Genomic DNA, 16,785 nt, shown 5'->3' on the forward strand with positions numbered 1-16,785 from the left:
TTAGTTGCACTCTCTCATGGTGATGGGTCAGATCTTATAAATGGAAGGTCTGTATCATGAACTCTCTATTCATCCAACAACCCTGAAAAGTGTATCATGGTTTCCACCAAAAATATTACACATTTTTGTTTTAATAAGAAATGTTTCTTAAGGATGGAATGATTTCTGAAGGATCATGTAACACTTTACCATCACAGGAGTAAATTACATTTGAAAATATATTTAAATAGAAAACAGTTATTTTAAATTGTAAATGTCACAGTATTACTGTTTTACTGTATTAAAAAAATTAATGGTACTGTATGTGTAAATGTCTAATATAATTCAATGTGATTATCGTTAAATGGGTCATATTATGGATTTTATTTTATTTTCACATAAAAATTGGAATATAGCATCTTACAAACACTGCAGCAAAAAAAAAAGTAGAACATGGAAAGCGATCACGAAAAAGTATATAAAAAAAAACTTGGCTTAATATTATCCCTTTAAAAATAATTAATTATTATTATTTTTAAGAAATAATTTAATAAAACTGTATACAAATATTTTATATTTTATGTAAAATAATCTATATTACATTAAATATTTCCCTTTCCTGACAGGCCATGTTTGCTGGAGTCCCACTTGGGTAGTTACCCTTGGCTGGCTGACTCGTGGCCCGCTAGCAACTTCTCTCAAAATGGAAAAGACTCAGTCAACTGCTGTGCAGGCACAGATCAATACTACAACAGTAAGATCTCTGTCATGGGCGGTCCTACATTATGGTACTGTCACACTTACAAATCATATCTCCCATAACTCATTAATCTGTTTTCCAGCTTCAGGATTATCAAATTATCTGAACCAGAATGGGAAGTACAGCCCAGCCTCTAATGAAGGCGATATATACTGTACCATCAACCCAACCGATGCAGATGGGCATGACCTGTGCAGCCTGGACTCTCAGGGTCCAGACCCGTACACCAGCACACCTGTCCTCTCCAAAACTGACCTCTACAGCATGGAGCAGGACCTGGACCAGTGGAGCCTTCAGTCCAGCCACAGTGGAGCAGAATATGCAAAACTTCAGTACCCAAGAGGCGAAAATGGTAGACTCTTATGCAGACAGATTGGATCAACAAGTGCTGCAACAAGTGCTGATGCTGAATTTTATGCGAATGGTCTTGAGTTCGGTCTTGTGACTGTTTCATGCTATTTTACAGCCAAACTGACAAAGCAGAAGACTCTGGGACAAACCTCCTCACCCCAGTGGTCTGATGTGTTGTCCCTACATTCAGCACAAAACAAGGAGGTTCAAAACACAGACAAAACACACAGGTAATAACCACCGCCATACTGTGGCAGTGTATTGGTAGACGTAGACATGGTAGTTTACGGTAAATTTACAAAAAAAGAAATGGCACTATCATGGTACATGTTCAAGCATCTCAAAAAACAAACGTGGCAAGTATGGCATTAAAATGGTACATGTCCAAAACATGTCATAAAACCTTTGTGAAACCATGGTGCATGTCCAAAAACTGTGGACAATTGAAAAATTTAAAAACATGCTAATACCATGTTAAAAAAAAAACATGGCACCATGTCAAAAGACAAATGCTGATGCTGAAGTATTTGTTCAAAAAGCCATGTTAACACCATGGTACATTTCCAAACTCATGGTACCATGTCACAAAAACATTATAATCATTGGTACAGTAGATATCCAAAAAAAAGATGGTATTACATTACCATGGTGCATGTCCAAAACCATAATACCATGCCATAAAACCATTGTAATATTATGGTAAATGTCCAAAACATGGTACCATGCCAAAATCCCATGGTAGTACCATGGTGCCATGTCAAACAACCATGGTACTTGTTCAAAAAGCAATATTAATGCCATGTTACATTTCCTGGTACCATGATACAGCTCATGGTACCATATCAGAGTACATATCTAAAAAACATGGTATTACCATGGTGCATGCCCCAAACCATAGTACCATGTCATAAAAACAATGTCATACTATGGTGCATGTCCAATTGGTACTATGCCAAAAATGCTATGGTAATACCATGGTGCATGTTCAAAAGCCACAGCAATACCATGGTAAATTTCCAAACACACAGTACCATGTCAAAAAACATTATAATACCATGGTACAGATCTAAAATAAAACATGATATTACCATGGTGCATGTCATAAAACCATTGTAGTACCATGATGCTTGTCCAAAAACAAATGATAAAGTGCAATTTAAAAAGAAAACATGATAATACCATGGCAAGTGTCTGATAACCATGGTACCTTGTCAAAATTCCATGGTAATACCATGGTACATGTCCAAACATCATGGTAATACCATGTTACTTTTTGATACTTTTTTTGTAACAGTCTGTCAGCCAAGTTCCAGAAGATCTCATAAGCTTATATATGTGCTTTTCAGTAGCTGTCATTCTTCTTCTTCTTCTTCTTTTTTTAAGTTCTGACACTTTTAGATATAATTCTCCTTCTCTGAAAAGTGACCCAGTATGGAACATGGTAAAATGTAGTCTGGGCGATAAATTGAGGTCTTATCTAATCTTATGTGATGTTTCAGCTCAGAATGACAGGGGCTAATGATGTTCATGCTTAGAGCCGAGCCTTTTTGGCTGTTTGAGACGGGGCCGAGAGGCAGGTCACCAGACGTGGCTTCCCAGAATGAACCTTTAAGAACAGCCACGGCTTGGAATGAAGCAAATCCACGCATACCAGCGTTTGTCCTCAATGCTTTCTTCCTTTCACAACCAATTTTTATCATCACCCTCCGTGAATGAAACTGCTTTGACAAATTTTTGATACGCTTTTTTACAATGCCGTCTTTTGTACCCACATCGGATTCTCTTTGATATGATTTTTTTTTTTTTTTTTTCAAAGGACCACAGTCTGGTTTTATTTACTGCAGTCTTTTATCATGTAATGAAATCTGTGATTGATACATCAGGGGTCCTGAGTCTTTTGATATGTGTTCTTTTTATGTGCTTTTTTGGCCCTTGCTTTGTTTTACCCTTAGTTTGTGTTTTAGTAGTGTATTGAGTTTATAGGTTTAACTTGCATCCTAATCTATTACAATCCCTACAGCCCTGAGAAGGATGAAGAGTGGTGTCCTCCTCTGCCTGAGCGAACTTATCTGATCGAGGGTCTGGAGGACGCAGCCACTCTGCCTTTGAGGGGAGAGGAAGCCAACAGGGCCACAACCTACAGTCTGCAGTCCACTGCAACTCTCACACCCTCCCCCAGCGATGAGCAATACCCGGCTAACCCACGCCTGCAGCATCCAGACCTGCTGCCACGGTAAAAACACACATACACACATCAGGGCTTTGACAATAAAGGAATTGTTCACCCTTAAGAAGTTCCGACTTTTCTTCCATGTGACGTATATCCAAGTAAACCGGCTTGTCAAACAAGAAAACAATTAGGGCTGGGCTTGATTTTGTCGATGGGAAATTGATTAGATGGTTGTGGTTTGATATTGGTGGATTTCATGTGAGTGACAAGTTGTCCCGCCCTCACGCCAGTAAACACGTCATCAGAGAAGAGAAGAGGTGTTGTTGCAAGTTATTTTGATTAAAGATTACAAGGGCACATGAATTATAATAATGATATGAATGGATAAATCATTTAGAATAAATACTGTAAAATTCAATAAAAAATTACAATTGTCCATTTTGATTTCATGATGACTTTAAAAAAAAATCTCAGTTGCTGTTCATCTTCATGTCATGTTTTCATTCTTCTGTGGAACATACATTTTTGAAGAATATCCTGGCTGCATCCTAAAAGAATCACCCTGAACGTATCAAGTCTTCTAAAGTGATGTGAAATTTAAAATATTCATTAAGTTGACAAACCATATTTAATTTGACAGCTTAACATTATCAATGAATAATAATAAATAGATACAATACAGCAGCAAATTTCTGAAGGATCATGTGACACTGAAGACTGGAGTAATGATACTGAAAATTCAGCTTTGACATTTCAGGAATAAATTACATTTTAAAATATAATCAAATAGAAAATAGTTGTATGACACTGTAGTGATATATCACAATTGATACTGTTCTTTCTGTATTTTTTATCAAATAAATGGTGCCTTGGTTAACAAACTTTTTTCTAAAACATTAAAACATCTCACTGAATCCAAACTTTTGAACAGAAGTATACAGTATAAGACTACACTGTTGTGTAGTGTAAAATAATGCTTATAAAATTATTCAAATACAATTTTTTTTCTTGTTCTTTTTTTCTGATTTTACCATGTTTTGCAATGACAGTAGCCTTAGAGTCTAAAATGGCATAAAACAAACAAAAAACTAAATTGTTAATGTGTTTTGTTCAACAGGAAAGCACAGTTTACACACAGTGCACAGTTTGCTCTCTCCAACCCAAAGCCGTTCACCAAGACAGAGTCTCTTATTGGCAGTGTTCCCCACCACAGCGGCCCCTGGAGAGACATTGCAGAAATGGAGGAACTATTCTCCAACAACACAGGTACAAGTAGGCCCTTCAACACTGCAAAAATGACTGTTTTTATTACATTTATTGCTAATGATTATGGATGGAGAACATAATCTTTGTTTTCTTACTGCTATTAGGAGAATATACGTCATTTACATCCTCAATTCAGAAGCCAAGGCCTAAGAAGAAATCTCAGAGGGATGATGGCCTTGTTAGACGTGAAGTGTTGAAACCAGGCAGTAAGAACCCACTTAGTTAATAAATTATTATTAACGGGCTGTCTTTTCACATGAGTCATTCAACCAGTTCTTCAAAAACACTGATGCATTCACAAATCAAGTGAATGTTGCATTAATGAGTGAGTCATCATTGAATCATTCTTTCATGCCAAAGATGGTAAATTAGTAAGGATAGTATGCCAAAATGCAGTTCCGAGTTCACTGACTATCTTCATGAACGAGTCACTGAAACATTAACTCAACCAATTTGTTCACACACACTGATTCATTGATTAGTTCTGAGACGAACAACGATTTTTGCTTTCGATTCTTTTGGAACTAGTTTCGTTGGCGGAGCAAAAACAAAGTAACTGGCAATATTGTGCCTAAAAGGAATTCGGATTTAGGAACATCAAAATGACTGCTGTGTTCCTTATTGCACCCAAGAACAGAACACCACAATCACTTAGAGAAGCCATTCTGCTCATAGACAGTGCTCCAGTGTATCAACAATGACGCGCGGACTATGATGACAGACAGCTCGCTCACGTCTGTGTTGAAACGCTGCTGTCAATCAACAATCGTGGGAGGGGCGTCGATTTTGTGACGTCACAAAATCAAACGGCTTGATTTGAGAGAGAGGAAAACATATAAGGAGTTTTTTTTTTAAAAAACACTAGATGGATTTTTATCATTTTATGATGGTTGTGTACAGGCACTGCCAACACACATTTCACTACAACCAACTTGTAAAAGTGCATGTACCATTATATGACCCATTTAAAGAGACGAGAAGTTTTGAAACCAGGCAGTAAGAACCCACATAGTTAATAAATTATTGATTGAAAGCAACTAAAGCAGTTCTCTAATCTGTGTTTTTATTTTGTACATTTTTCAAGTGTACTTTTTTTTATATTGGGAAACTTATTTTTACTTCACTACATTCCAAAGATTAATATCATACTTTTTACTCGACTACATTTCATAAAAGCATGTTGTTTAATCGTCACCCGAGACGCGATAGCGGTGTCCGATTTGTTAACAAACTGATTATTTTCAATGAACCTGTTAAATCGGTTCGCAAATCACACTGAATGATTCATTTGTGAATTGGACTGATCCGATAACGCAAATTAATGCCTATAAATCTTCCCCGTCTCTGTAGCAGTTTCTAATAATGTGAAACTAGTATGTTTGTATAGTGTTCTTTTTAAAATGTTAACACATTTTGCCCTATGTGACATCTGTTTTTATGTTTATATTTGTCAACACACATTTTCACATTTTGATTTCCCCATTTTTATTTTGCTAAATAAATAAACTTTCTTACATTAATACTTAAGTACATTAAAAGTCAAGTACTTTTGTACTTTTTCAAGAGTAAAATTGAAAAGGAGTACTTAATACTTTTACTAGAGGTATATTTTATTAGCTATCTGTATTTATACTCAAGTGCTTAATTTGTGTACTTTGTCCACCATTGTCTGTAGTAATGGAGTGTATAAATGATCATTCACACTTTCGGTGTCTGCGTGTCTGCAGACCTGCCGCCTCCACCTGAGCCTCCTCCTCTAACAGAGGACCCTCTCAAGCACCTGACAGACATAGTGGACAATGGCGGGAGCAGGACGGCCCGGCAGCACAGAGAGAGAAGATCAGACCGCAGAACAGCTGCACAGTGGAGCACGGAAGGTCAGACTTTAGGGTTACTACTAAAAATCAGCCCCAAAACACCTACATAGCAATTCAATAAAATATAGGATGCAGTTTTTAAAATAAAATGGTAAAATAAAGCAAAAAAATATAAAAAAAAAAAATATATATATATATATATATATATATATATATATATATATATATATATAAAGTAACACTATAGGATCATGGATGGGAGTTTAGCACAGGAAAACATCACTCTAATTTTCTTCATAACGTGTGGTTGTGATATATACAAATATGGTTCTGTGTGTTGCTTCTTGTATTTTTGTTTCTTGTATTTGACTGTTGAATATTTTCCTGCATAGATGAAGATTTAATCCAGTATTTCAAAGCAAACCTGCTGTCCAGCAGTCAGATGTCCAGCCACTGTTCCCTCGTGAGAAGCTCTGCCTCTCAATCCTCCGCAACCTTGCGTTCCTTGGGGGCAGGAAGGAGGAGAAATCAGGTTAGATGAGTTTGTTTGGGACTGTGTGTCTTGTCTGGTCGCACATGGTCTGAATAAGTTCATTACTCGCTCGCCACGCGTGGGGGCCTTGGAGCGTTGTAGTAAATTAGCAATCGATAAGCTCCAGGACACTGAGCGCGCAGAGCTGGAAACACACTAAATGAATCTGGCAAATGATTACATTTCCACTTTTTTAAAGAACTGCGATGTCTCATGTGGTCTCCATGGTATTGATATTTCCAATGAATAATAAAAATACTACCCATGTTTGTCGGTAAGAATATTACTGCATGTGCTTTCATATTCCAGGATTAGATTGCTTGGCAACAAAATGATAATTTGATGTCATTTTGGGCTTGTTTATTTTCAGAACATGATATGAGGAGAGGAAGTTGTCCTTGCGTCCTGTCGTTCACCGCTCTACATGCAACATACGCCGTGCAGTGTATATGCCTCCACGCTCTGGTCCTTCACCCCTCTGATTTTTGTCTAGGTATTTTTTTAGAAAACGTTCTTAAATGATCCATTGTTGTCCTACCTCTGTATGTATATATTTTTACAATGTTTTTTTGTGTCAGGACAAAGCATTCCGGATGGTGTGCTATTTTATTTATTATTATTTATTGTATTTATTAGTTTAAAAAGAAAATGAAATGTTTAAAAACAAAACAAAAAAAACTGTTTTAGATGAAAACTAAAACACAAATCTAAATTTTAGATGAACATGATGTTTGAATGTATCTGGTTCATACATGTATGCCTCAATGTCTACATGTGATAAAAAGCTGTTTCAACATTTTCGTGAAAAATATAGCAGATGTTATCAGGATATGTGAACAAACCATTATACATTAGTAAGCCTGTAGAATACCAGATATTTCTTGTTGTAAAATCCTCACTAGGACTGTCACCTTGTTACCCTGTGCTCACTGAAGGGTTTTTCTTTTCTCCTGAAGAATGATTTGCACCATGTCAGACTGTTTTCCACAAATGCATCAATCATATGCAGATCGCATACAAAACAATAAAATTCATGTTCTAAGACATGTTTTATAGCACTGTTGCTGATATGGATTTTGTAAGGCCCGTTAAATTGGTCCAATCTGCCGGTTCGCCAATACACGGGGAAGGTTATCACGTGCTCTGTCCTCACTCATGCAAAGTATTGGTTGGTTAAATTTACAATACATTTAGTTATGTATTCTCTCGTTATTTCATCTGACTCCATAAATGAAAAGGTTTTAATGATATCTGTGGATCATTAATCATGAGTGAATGTTTGACTATTCCGTTTAACTCTTCAATGAAAATAATATCAAAGTCAGTTAGAATAATCAAATGTAACAATTTATTATGTCAGGTAAATGTATCATGCCAATTTCATAATCAATTCAAAGATAATCGATACAAAACATCAAATACTCTGGAATAGAAAGAAGATGCAAACCCAACATTAAGAAATACGTGAGGCTGAGAGATCTATATCTCTCAGCCTAACGGACCGATCTGAAGTACAAAAAAGGCCTCGAACTCCCTGCTGCACTTCCTTAAATAGACAAACCTTTCACCTGGAACCATGTGCTAACAATAGAAATTTGCATTCAGAGGTACACTGTAGCACCTCTTGGGGGTGTGTGACCATTTGCTTGAGAGACCAACCCCTCCTTGTATGCTAGTTTATAGTATTTAAACGATACCAAACATGAAAATACTCTGTGATAATCATTCACATTAAACTATACATTTTCTTGGGTGAAATCAGGTGATCATCTGAGCATGAGAGAGAGGAGGTGAAGGGAGAGGGAAGGAGATGTAGATTAAGATGACTCAGAGGTGAGACTTTCGTCTCGATGGTGCACGGGGGCCAGTTCAAATGGTAATCTCCAGAGAGGTCCTTTTGTCCTCTCAGGGCCTGGTCACCCCCAAAACAGACTGTCTGGAATTTCCTAATTTATCAATTCTTACAATTTCTTATTGTATTATTTTGCCAATAACTATGCACTTGTGTATGGAGAATGGAAAATGAATAATGTAAATCTCAGTCTTTCGTTTTCAAATTTGATTGGCTGAGCGGGATTACAGGAGCACCGATTCCACTGATAAGGTGCGATCACTTGAATTTTTAACATGTGAATTCGCCTCATTTACAAATATAAAGCTGCTTGGTTTGGAAGTGACCTCTGATTAAGCTTTTACGTTCCACTACTGACATTGAATGACTGCAAGTTACATCGATATGCTAGTAGGTGGCGACAAGCGGGCTGTCTTTTTAAATTAATCATTCAACCAGTTCTTCAAAAACTGATGCATTCATGAACAAAACAAGTGAATGTTGCATTTATGAGGGAGTCATCATTGAATCATTCTTTCATGCCAAAGATGGTAAATTAGTAAGGATAGTATGCCAAAATACAGTTCCAAGTTCAGCGACTATCTTCATGAACGAGTCATTGAAACATTATCTCAACCAGTTTGTTCACACACACTGATTCATTGATTTGTTCTGAGACGAACAACGGTTTTTGCTTTCGATTCTTTTTGAACTTGTTTCGTTGGCGGAGCAAAAACAAAGTAACTGGCAATATTGTGCCTAAAAGGAACATTACTAACTCTTAAATTCTTGTTTATTGAACTGTCTGACAACAGCAGCATCAATAATGTTGTAATATTGCTTAATTATCTATGTGTTTTTACTAAAACCAAATGGCCAAATATTTATGGCCCAATGCAGAGAGTCTCGCGTGACCATCCAAATACCTACTTATTTTATTTAGATGGAAAGTTACAAGCCAGTGATTGAATTCCTCTCTTCATAAATTGAATTTACTCCCTGAAATGGCTTAAACTGCCACATCAATCAAAAGACTGTTATTTTGGTGTTGGAGTTGTTAGACTTTTTTAAGGACGAAACACCATTAGCACAAGAGCATCAACACAACTCCAAATCAGACATGTGAACTTTCAGTCGCTTAGAAACAACTGCAGAATTAGACAACATGTTTATACACCAGCCTGTTTTGAGCACATTAACTATGGCCTAATTATAGTATTGTGGTTTAAGTCATCCACAAAGATGTGAACCAGAGGAGAATGTGAATGTGTCTCACTTGGGACCTTTCTCCAGAGATCATTTTGAAATTTTAACAAACACTTGATCTCTACATGTCTCTCTGCCTCTGATTCTGACCCCACTCTCCTCTTTCTGCCGAGGCACACTTGAAATCACACAAGTCGGCAACACACAGCTTTAATTAACTCACATGTGATATTTAAAACCCTGTGGGGCCCTCTGGGTTTAAATAAGAAAAACATTTGAAAATGTATGCTAGTGATGATGGGCCGTTGCTGGGATACGTGTAAAGTTATCGGTAATGCAGTTAATGCTGTTAAATATGGGTCATTGAGTGAATCAGCCTGTCCTTATACTCAGTCACTTAACACATATGCCATATGAAATGTTTCCATCCCAGTTGGTTCTTTGAGACATTTAAAGATGTTTAAAATCTCTGCATTGATTGGTGGGGAGCTTTTTGTTAGGATTGTATTGCAGTGGGATCCCTCATTGCTGGGGTATTATCCAAAGAATTTGTGGAAGAGACTTGAAATAGAGGCCTTTGTTGTTAAAGTCAGCATGAAACAGAAGTTTGGATAGTCTTTTCAAGAGTGAAACGGCTTCTCGAACAAGAAAGTTTTTGGGGGCGGGGCTTGATTTTGTCCATTGGGAATTGATTGGATGCAGTTTGCTATTGGTGGATCTCATGTGAGTGACAGGTTGTCATGTATTGAGAAAATAGAGAAGCTGAATTTTTATTTCATGCTGACTTTGATGTAAATTATGAATAAATGATCCATCAATCAGTAATTTTACTTCAAATACTTACATTAAAAAGTAAGCTCTTTTGAACTTCTACTCAAGTATAATTTAAAATAAGTAGGCTAATTGTACTTTTACTGGAGCCTAATATTGGCACAGGTTCCACGTACAGTATCTACTTTAACTTTACTTGATTTACGCACTGCTTCTACCATGTTTGAGCGCAGTGGATCAGGGTTTTATACTGTGATTTTCAATCCACAAGACAAATGGAACCAAAGAGAGGCTGGTTGACTCTAACATTGAGTAATTTCCCATTGTAATTCATGTGGATTAACTGATCTACAGCAAGGCCTGTGTTGGATCATAGACTAATGAGGAGAAACGACTGACAGAGTGCCTTAATTCAGACATATGGGGAAATGTGCTCTAGAGTGTGTAATGAACTTGCATTATATCTAAGATGTAAATGACTGTTACTTTTGATTTATTATTGAAATTTGAAACTAAAAATGCAGTTCCAGTCAGAGAAAATATCACCATTTTCCAATTCTGGCACTGAATTTGCTAGTCACTTAGTATTGCTTGGAAAGTAAAATTTGTTCATGCTGAAAGGCTCAGCTGCTTAATTATGATGAGATAAATTCACCACCTGACATTACCATTTTAATCTTTTTGATGTCAAATAGATTGTGAGGGAAAATATTCCTACAAGGTACAGGCATTTGTTTATTTTCCTGCTTACAGACCCATTTATATTGTTTGAGAACCTCGTGATAAAGACTTTATGCAATACATACAGATGGCATGTTGTTTGCAAAAGTAAATCATTTGTTATATTTATAGTTAAAATAATTTGAAACGATATAATTTAATAATTTTATTTAATAATTATAATTTAGATTATCATTCCACCAAAGCCAAAATAAATAAGTAAAATAAAATTCGATTATTCGAGTATTCGAGTATTGAAAGGCTCCGCATTCGGCTGTACGCATACGTGTACGTGTAAAAAGAAGTATACTTTGGGCTTAGATGTATTAAGCAACACTAAGGAACTTTTCCTCTTCGGTCGCCCTACAGGTTGGAAGCGGAATTGTCCATTACCGCTGTCGTAAATAATTTCGCCGCCCGCAGCCTACTGTCACACGCACGCTCGCTGTTTATCCAGCACCGGCTTTAAATGAACGATGTCCACAGACAAGGTAGAGTATGTTGCATGATTTCATGAAAGTATGATGTATTGCTACATCAGAAACGAAGAAAAACTAAATAATTGTAACACTTGACGTAAAGCAAGTCAAATTTGTAGTTTTGTTATGTCTCATTCGAACTACAGAAACGCGACCCGGTTTGGCAAACTTGCATGGTGTGGTTATAGCAGGTATAGGGTCGCAAAGCGAATCCAGAAGTGCCTTTCACCCTGTTACGACTTGATGAACCACTGATACGATTTTGGAAACATTATTTTAAGGTAAAAAATGTTACTTAGTGTTGCTTTAAGATCTAGGCTATAAACCTGAAGAGAAATAATTTGAGTTAATTTAAATGTATTTGTATAATGTTCTATATTTAAAGTGTTTTGAATGAATAAATGAGGCATTTAAATAGCGCTTTCATATGTACTGTACACCCAAATCGCTTTACAATCATGTCAGGGGTCTCTCCTCAACCAGGTATATTTCAGAATGTCTTCTAAAATTTAGGCCTTCTTTCTTACTGATTACCACTACTTGCTTTTTCAGTGTTTGAGCTCATTTTTGCACCGTTGAAAAAGCACTAGGAGAAGATTGGAAACTCAATTGCTTGAAGCCATTGTTTCAGTTGTAAAATGGATTTAGACGAGCACAAATCTAATTAGCCAATTAGTTAGCCAGCAGCACTGATCCACAGTGACGTTTAGCCTAATGAATCCGTCACACTGCGTTGTTTGCCGCAGTTCCCTCAGCACTCTGAAAGGAATCGTGTGTCCCAACGTGAGCTTTCAGCACCTTAGAAGCCATTCAGACAAAATACAGGAGGATTACGGCGCATGTGATCATTTAGCCGTTGTTGCGTCATTTCAAAATCAATGCCTATGACACAAAGGTTGACGTCAGGATGCATTACTATTCTGAGGGCATCCTGCCTTGTACAATTTCACCCCTGGGAACAAATACAATGAAGCTTGTATAATTGAGGAGTGAATTAATTCTGCATCACAAACTCCTCATTATACATTATAAGCTCCGATTTCTCTCTTGCACCCCATGGAGCTAGTTTCGATGGCCACAAATCATTAATTTAAAAAGCCCCTTTCATTCGGTCTGTTCCTAGTCTAGTTTGTGTATGTGTATTTATTATAATTACTAGTCATAGTAAAAAAAAATCATCCATCTCTTTTTTACAAAGCAGGTAGGCTACATACAATTTTGTTTTATATGTTCACACACACAAAAAACAGATAAAACAATAGGCCTATATAAAGTACAACATTGGATGGGATCTTATTTCACAAAAGGAGACAAGAGTATAAATAGTATTTCAGTAGACCTAATAATCATCCTGTCTATTTGAAGTCAGGACCCCTACTTATTTATTATAATTAGTATTAATTTATTATTCTATTACATTTTCACATTTCTTGATTCAAATCCAACATAACATTTTGAGTGTAATGTACAGTGATTACATATTCTATGATACTTATGATTTTTTGAACCCTAAATACAATTCCCAGAAGTAAAAACCTAAAAATAGGCTATAAACAAACAACTACATCACGGTCGCATGACTTCAGTGCCACCACTCACCATCTTAAAGGGATACTCCACTTTTTTTGGAGTAGGCTCATTTTACAACTCCCCCAGAGTTAAACAGTTGAGTCTTACCGTTTTCGAATCCATTCAGCCGATCTCCGGGTCTGGCGGTACCACTTTTAGCATAGCTTAGCATAGATCATTGAATCGAACAGGACCATTAGCATCTCTCTAAAAAAAATGACCAAAGAGTTTCGATATTTTTTCTATTTAAAACTTGACTATTCTGTAGTTACATCGTGTACTAAGACCGACAGAAAATGTAAAGTTGCGATTTTCTAGGCTGATATGGCTAGGAACTATACTCTCATTCCTGCATAATAATCAAGAAACTTTGCTGCCGTACCATGAGTCCAGCAGGCGTAATGATATGACGCAGCGCCTGAAAATAGGTCTAATAGGTTAGACAAACTTAGTCCCGGTCACGTTGGAAGTTACTGAGCTGGGGACTATTTTCAGACTATTTTTTTGATAGAGATGCTAATGGTCCTGTCCGATTCAATGATCTATGCTAAGCTATGCTAAAAGTGGTACCGCCAGACCCGGAGTTCGGCTGAATGGATTCGAAAACGGTAAAACTCAACTGTTTAACTCTGGGGGAGTTGTAAAATGAGCCTATTTCCAAAAAAACTGGAGTATCCCTTTAAGCTTCTGACTAGCAGAGGTGTAAAGAGGACCTGAAAAGAGTAGCCTACCTACTTGAGTAAAAGTACTTAGCGAAAATGACTCCAATACAAGTCACCAATTGCAATACCACTTGAGTAAAAGTCTTAGAGAATCTGATTTTAACAATACTTAAGTATTTCACTCATAGTGAATGTAGGCTCAAAGATGCACTAGTCCTCAGCACCCAAGAGAGATGCCAGTGAAAAACAAGAAACAGTTGATTTGTAAGGAGAGCAAATCACATGTTTATTTTCTGAAATCAAAATAAAACTGAACACCTCAATAATGCAATAAATCAAGGTTGACACAACAGCCTCTTAAACGTCTACAAACACTCAAGTCTCAGTTGAGCTCAAGTGCTCAAAAAGGCCATAGTAAACCAATATCCTTCAAAAAGATTGCTTTAATACAACAGATAAATAAAATAACGTTGAGTAAAATGAAATAGTCAAAGCCTACTTGCACTGGACGTGCTGGTTTCAGGTCCATCTCATATGAAACACCTGTGATTCAGCAACTACACTAATGCACACACATTTGTGCAAAGTATAGCCTTGTTGACAAGTTTGGGTGAGTAAGGTCAAAACGCACACGATGTAGTACCTTTAATGCCCTGTAGATGGCGATATCGCTTCTTTATAGCAGAAATAAAGTGCTGAAGAAAAAGTTAGGTGCCATGTAAAATGTAAACAGTAATTGCACAACTCATCACAAATGTACTGTAGTAAAGAGTACACTTATTAAAAATGTAGTCAAGAAGAGAGTAAAAGTTGCTAAAACTCAGTAAAACTACAAAGTAGCCAAAAATATACTTAAGTACAGTAACTAATTATATTTACTCAAATATACTCAAATATATACTCAAAATATATAATATACTCAAATTTTCCCGAAACAATCAGACAAAAATGTTATTTAGATTTTTTTTCCAAGAGCGCTTTTATAAACACAATGAGTCTGTGAAAGCAGACTAATGTGTAGATGAGTTTACACCTGTTTGGTCCGATGGCGTTTAATGTCCGACAATGGATAACCTCTATTCCCATTTACTGTAACCACTTGTTAGCAACTTCCTTTTTCAAGACAAGTAAAAGGAGAGTATTACTGATGTATTTTATTTGACTGTTTTTTAATAAAACATTAAAATATATTAGATTGTTGTAACCACAGACCATATTTTAAACCCAATAAAAATAAAAATAAAACACTGACTTCAGGATAATAGAACCGGAAGTGTTAAAATGCTAACTACCTTCTGGGATTTGACATACAGAAATTGCCACACTCAAGTCTCAGGCCTTCATAGTAAATAATGTAGACCTATTTAGTATGCAAATATGTTCATGAATATGGTGTAGGCCTCAGTGAAATGAACACCATAACTTTTGGATACCTGACTGAGCCAAACCATGTTTGATCTGTAAATATTACAGGGAAGATCTGTCTGGAGACAGAAAACATAAAAGTAGGCCTATCCCTTACAGAGACACTATGAGGAACACAGTGCCAGTATGTTGGTGCACTGTATGATCAATAAGTCATGACAACATATGTTTTACATTGCTTTAACTCATCAAAATAAGCATTTTTTAACATTTTTTTTAAGTCAGTTTAATGTAATTCTGGTTGAAACGACTTAAACATCCAAGTTGATTGTACTTAAGAATTTAGGGCAGCAACTTTGTTTACAGTGTGTGTATTCAGAAAACTTAAAGCACTCAGTTAAAAGTACAGATGCTGTTAAAAAGGACTCCCTATTTATCCTACATTCTCAGAAAACAAAGTACCTTATGGTATTGACCAGGGACAGTTCTGTACTTTTTTTTTTCTGAGAGTGTATATATGGTAAAAAGTCTCCCTCTGCTGGTTGTAAAATGTGCACAGCATCCTCATCTACTAGAAACCATGTAACCACACTGTTTTTAATCTAAGCTGTTTTGTAACATATGAATAATGTGTATGTGTAAGGTGCCACTGCTCTTTAATCCTTTCACAAATACAAATATAAAAAAGTCAAACCTTTATCTTCTTTCCTGAAAAAGGAAAATATGATTGAAGTGTAAATGGCTCATTTATGAAGTTCCAGCTGCTATTATGTTCAATGTCCTGCGGAGGATTAATGTTTTTTATAGTTCCTGTCGGCAGATGAGCTCTATTTTTATCTTTTCATTACATTCTATGTTCTAGTCTACTGCATTACTGTAATGTGAAGGCTCTAGGTGGCATCTAATGTCTAAGAAGACATGGAGCTGAAGAAGCTTTTAAAATAAAGGCCCAAAACTGTGGCGGTGTAAACACATAAATATTTAATTTGGGGGGAAATACATTTTTTGCCATGTTTTGGTGTCATTTTGTATGCTTAAAATTATTCACATATTCTTTCTGTAAAACAAATAAATATTGATAAATTATGGCAAATTATAAATTATTGCACGTTTCTTCTTTCGTAATCTGTTTTATGGACCTCCTTAAATTAACAGAAATAAAAAAATAATAAAATGATTATAACGGGAAACAAGAATTAGTCATGTTTTTTTTTTTTTTTCTGAATCACCTGAAAAACTGCTTGTCAGTTTGCTGTCACCTTTCTATGATGCGTCTATATTGTGAATTGAAAGTACTTTGTCATCAG

General features: G+C 36.2%; 1 protein-coding gene across 2 annotated transcripts in view; it reads left to right on the plus strand.

Moving 5' to 3' along the window:
• The window catches only part of LOC311090714 (roundabout homolog 2), a 56,253-nt gene extending 48,320 nt beyond the window's left edge, over positions 1-7,933 (plus strand). For both annotated transcript variants that reach the window (XM_084126179.1, XM_084126180.1), the window contains exons 18-27: positions 5-47; positions 606-733; positions 822-1,091; positions 1,206-1,320; positions 3,111-3,323; positions 4,378-4,526; positions 4,631-4,732; positions 6,254-6,403; positions 6,736-6,875; positions 7,246-7,933. In XM_084126179.1, the coding sequence (XP_083982305.1) occupies positions 5-47; positions 606-733; positions 822-1,091; positions 1,206-1,320; positions 3,111-3,323; positions 4,378-4,526; positions 4,631-4,732; positions 6,254-6,403; positions 6,736-6,875; positions 7,246-7,257 (1,322 nt within the window). In that variant the 3' untranslated portion in view covers positions 7,258-7,933. The remainder of the gene's footprint in view (positions 1-4; positions 48-605; positions 734-821; positions 1,092-1,205; positions 1,321-3,110; positions 3,324-4,377; positions 4,527-4,630; positions 4,733-6,253; positions 6,404-6,735; positions 6,876-7,245) is intronic.
• Positions 7,934-16,785: the final 8,852 nt, after the last annotated feature.

This window comes from Abramis brama (assembly GCF_963993115.1).
Source record: "Abramis brama genome assembly, chromosome: 10".
NCBI lineage: Eukaryota > Metazoa > Chordata > Actinopteri > Cypriniformes > Leuciscidae > Abramis > Abramis brama.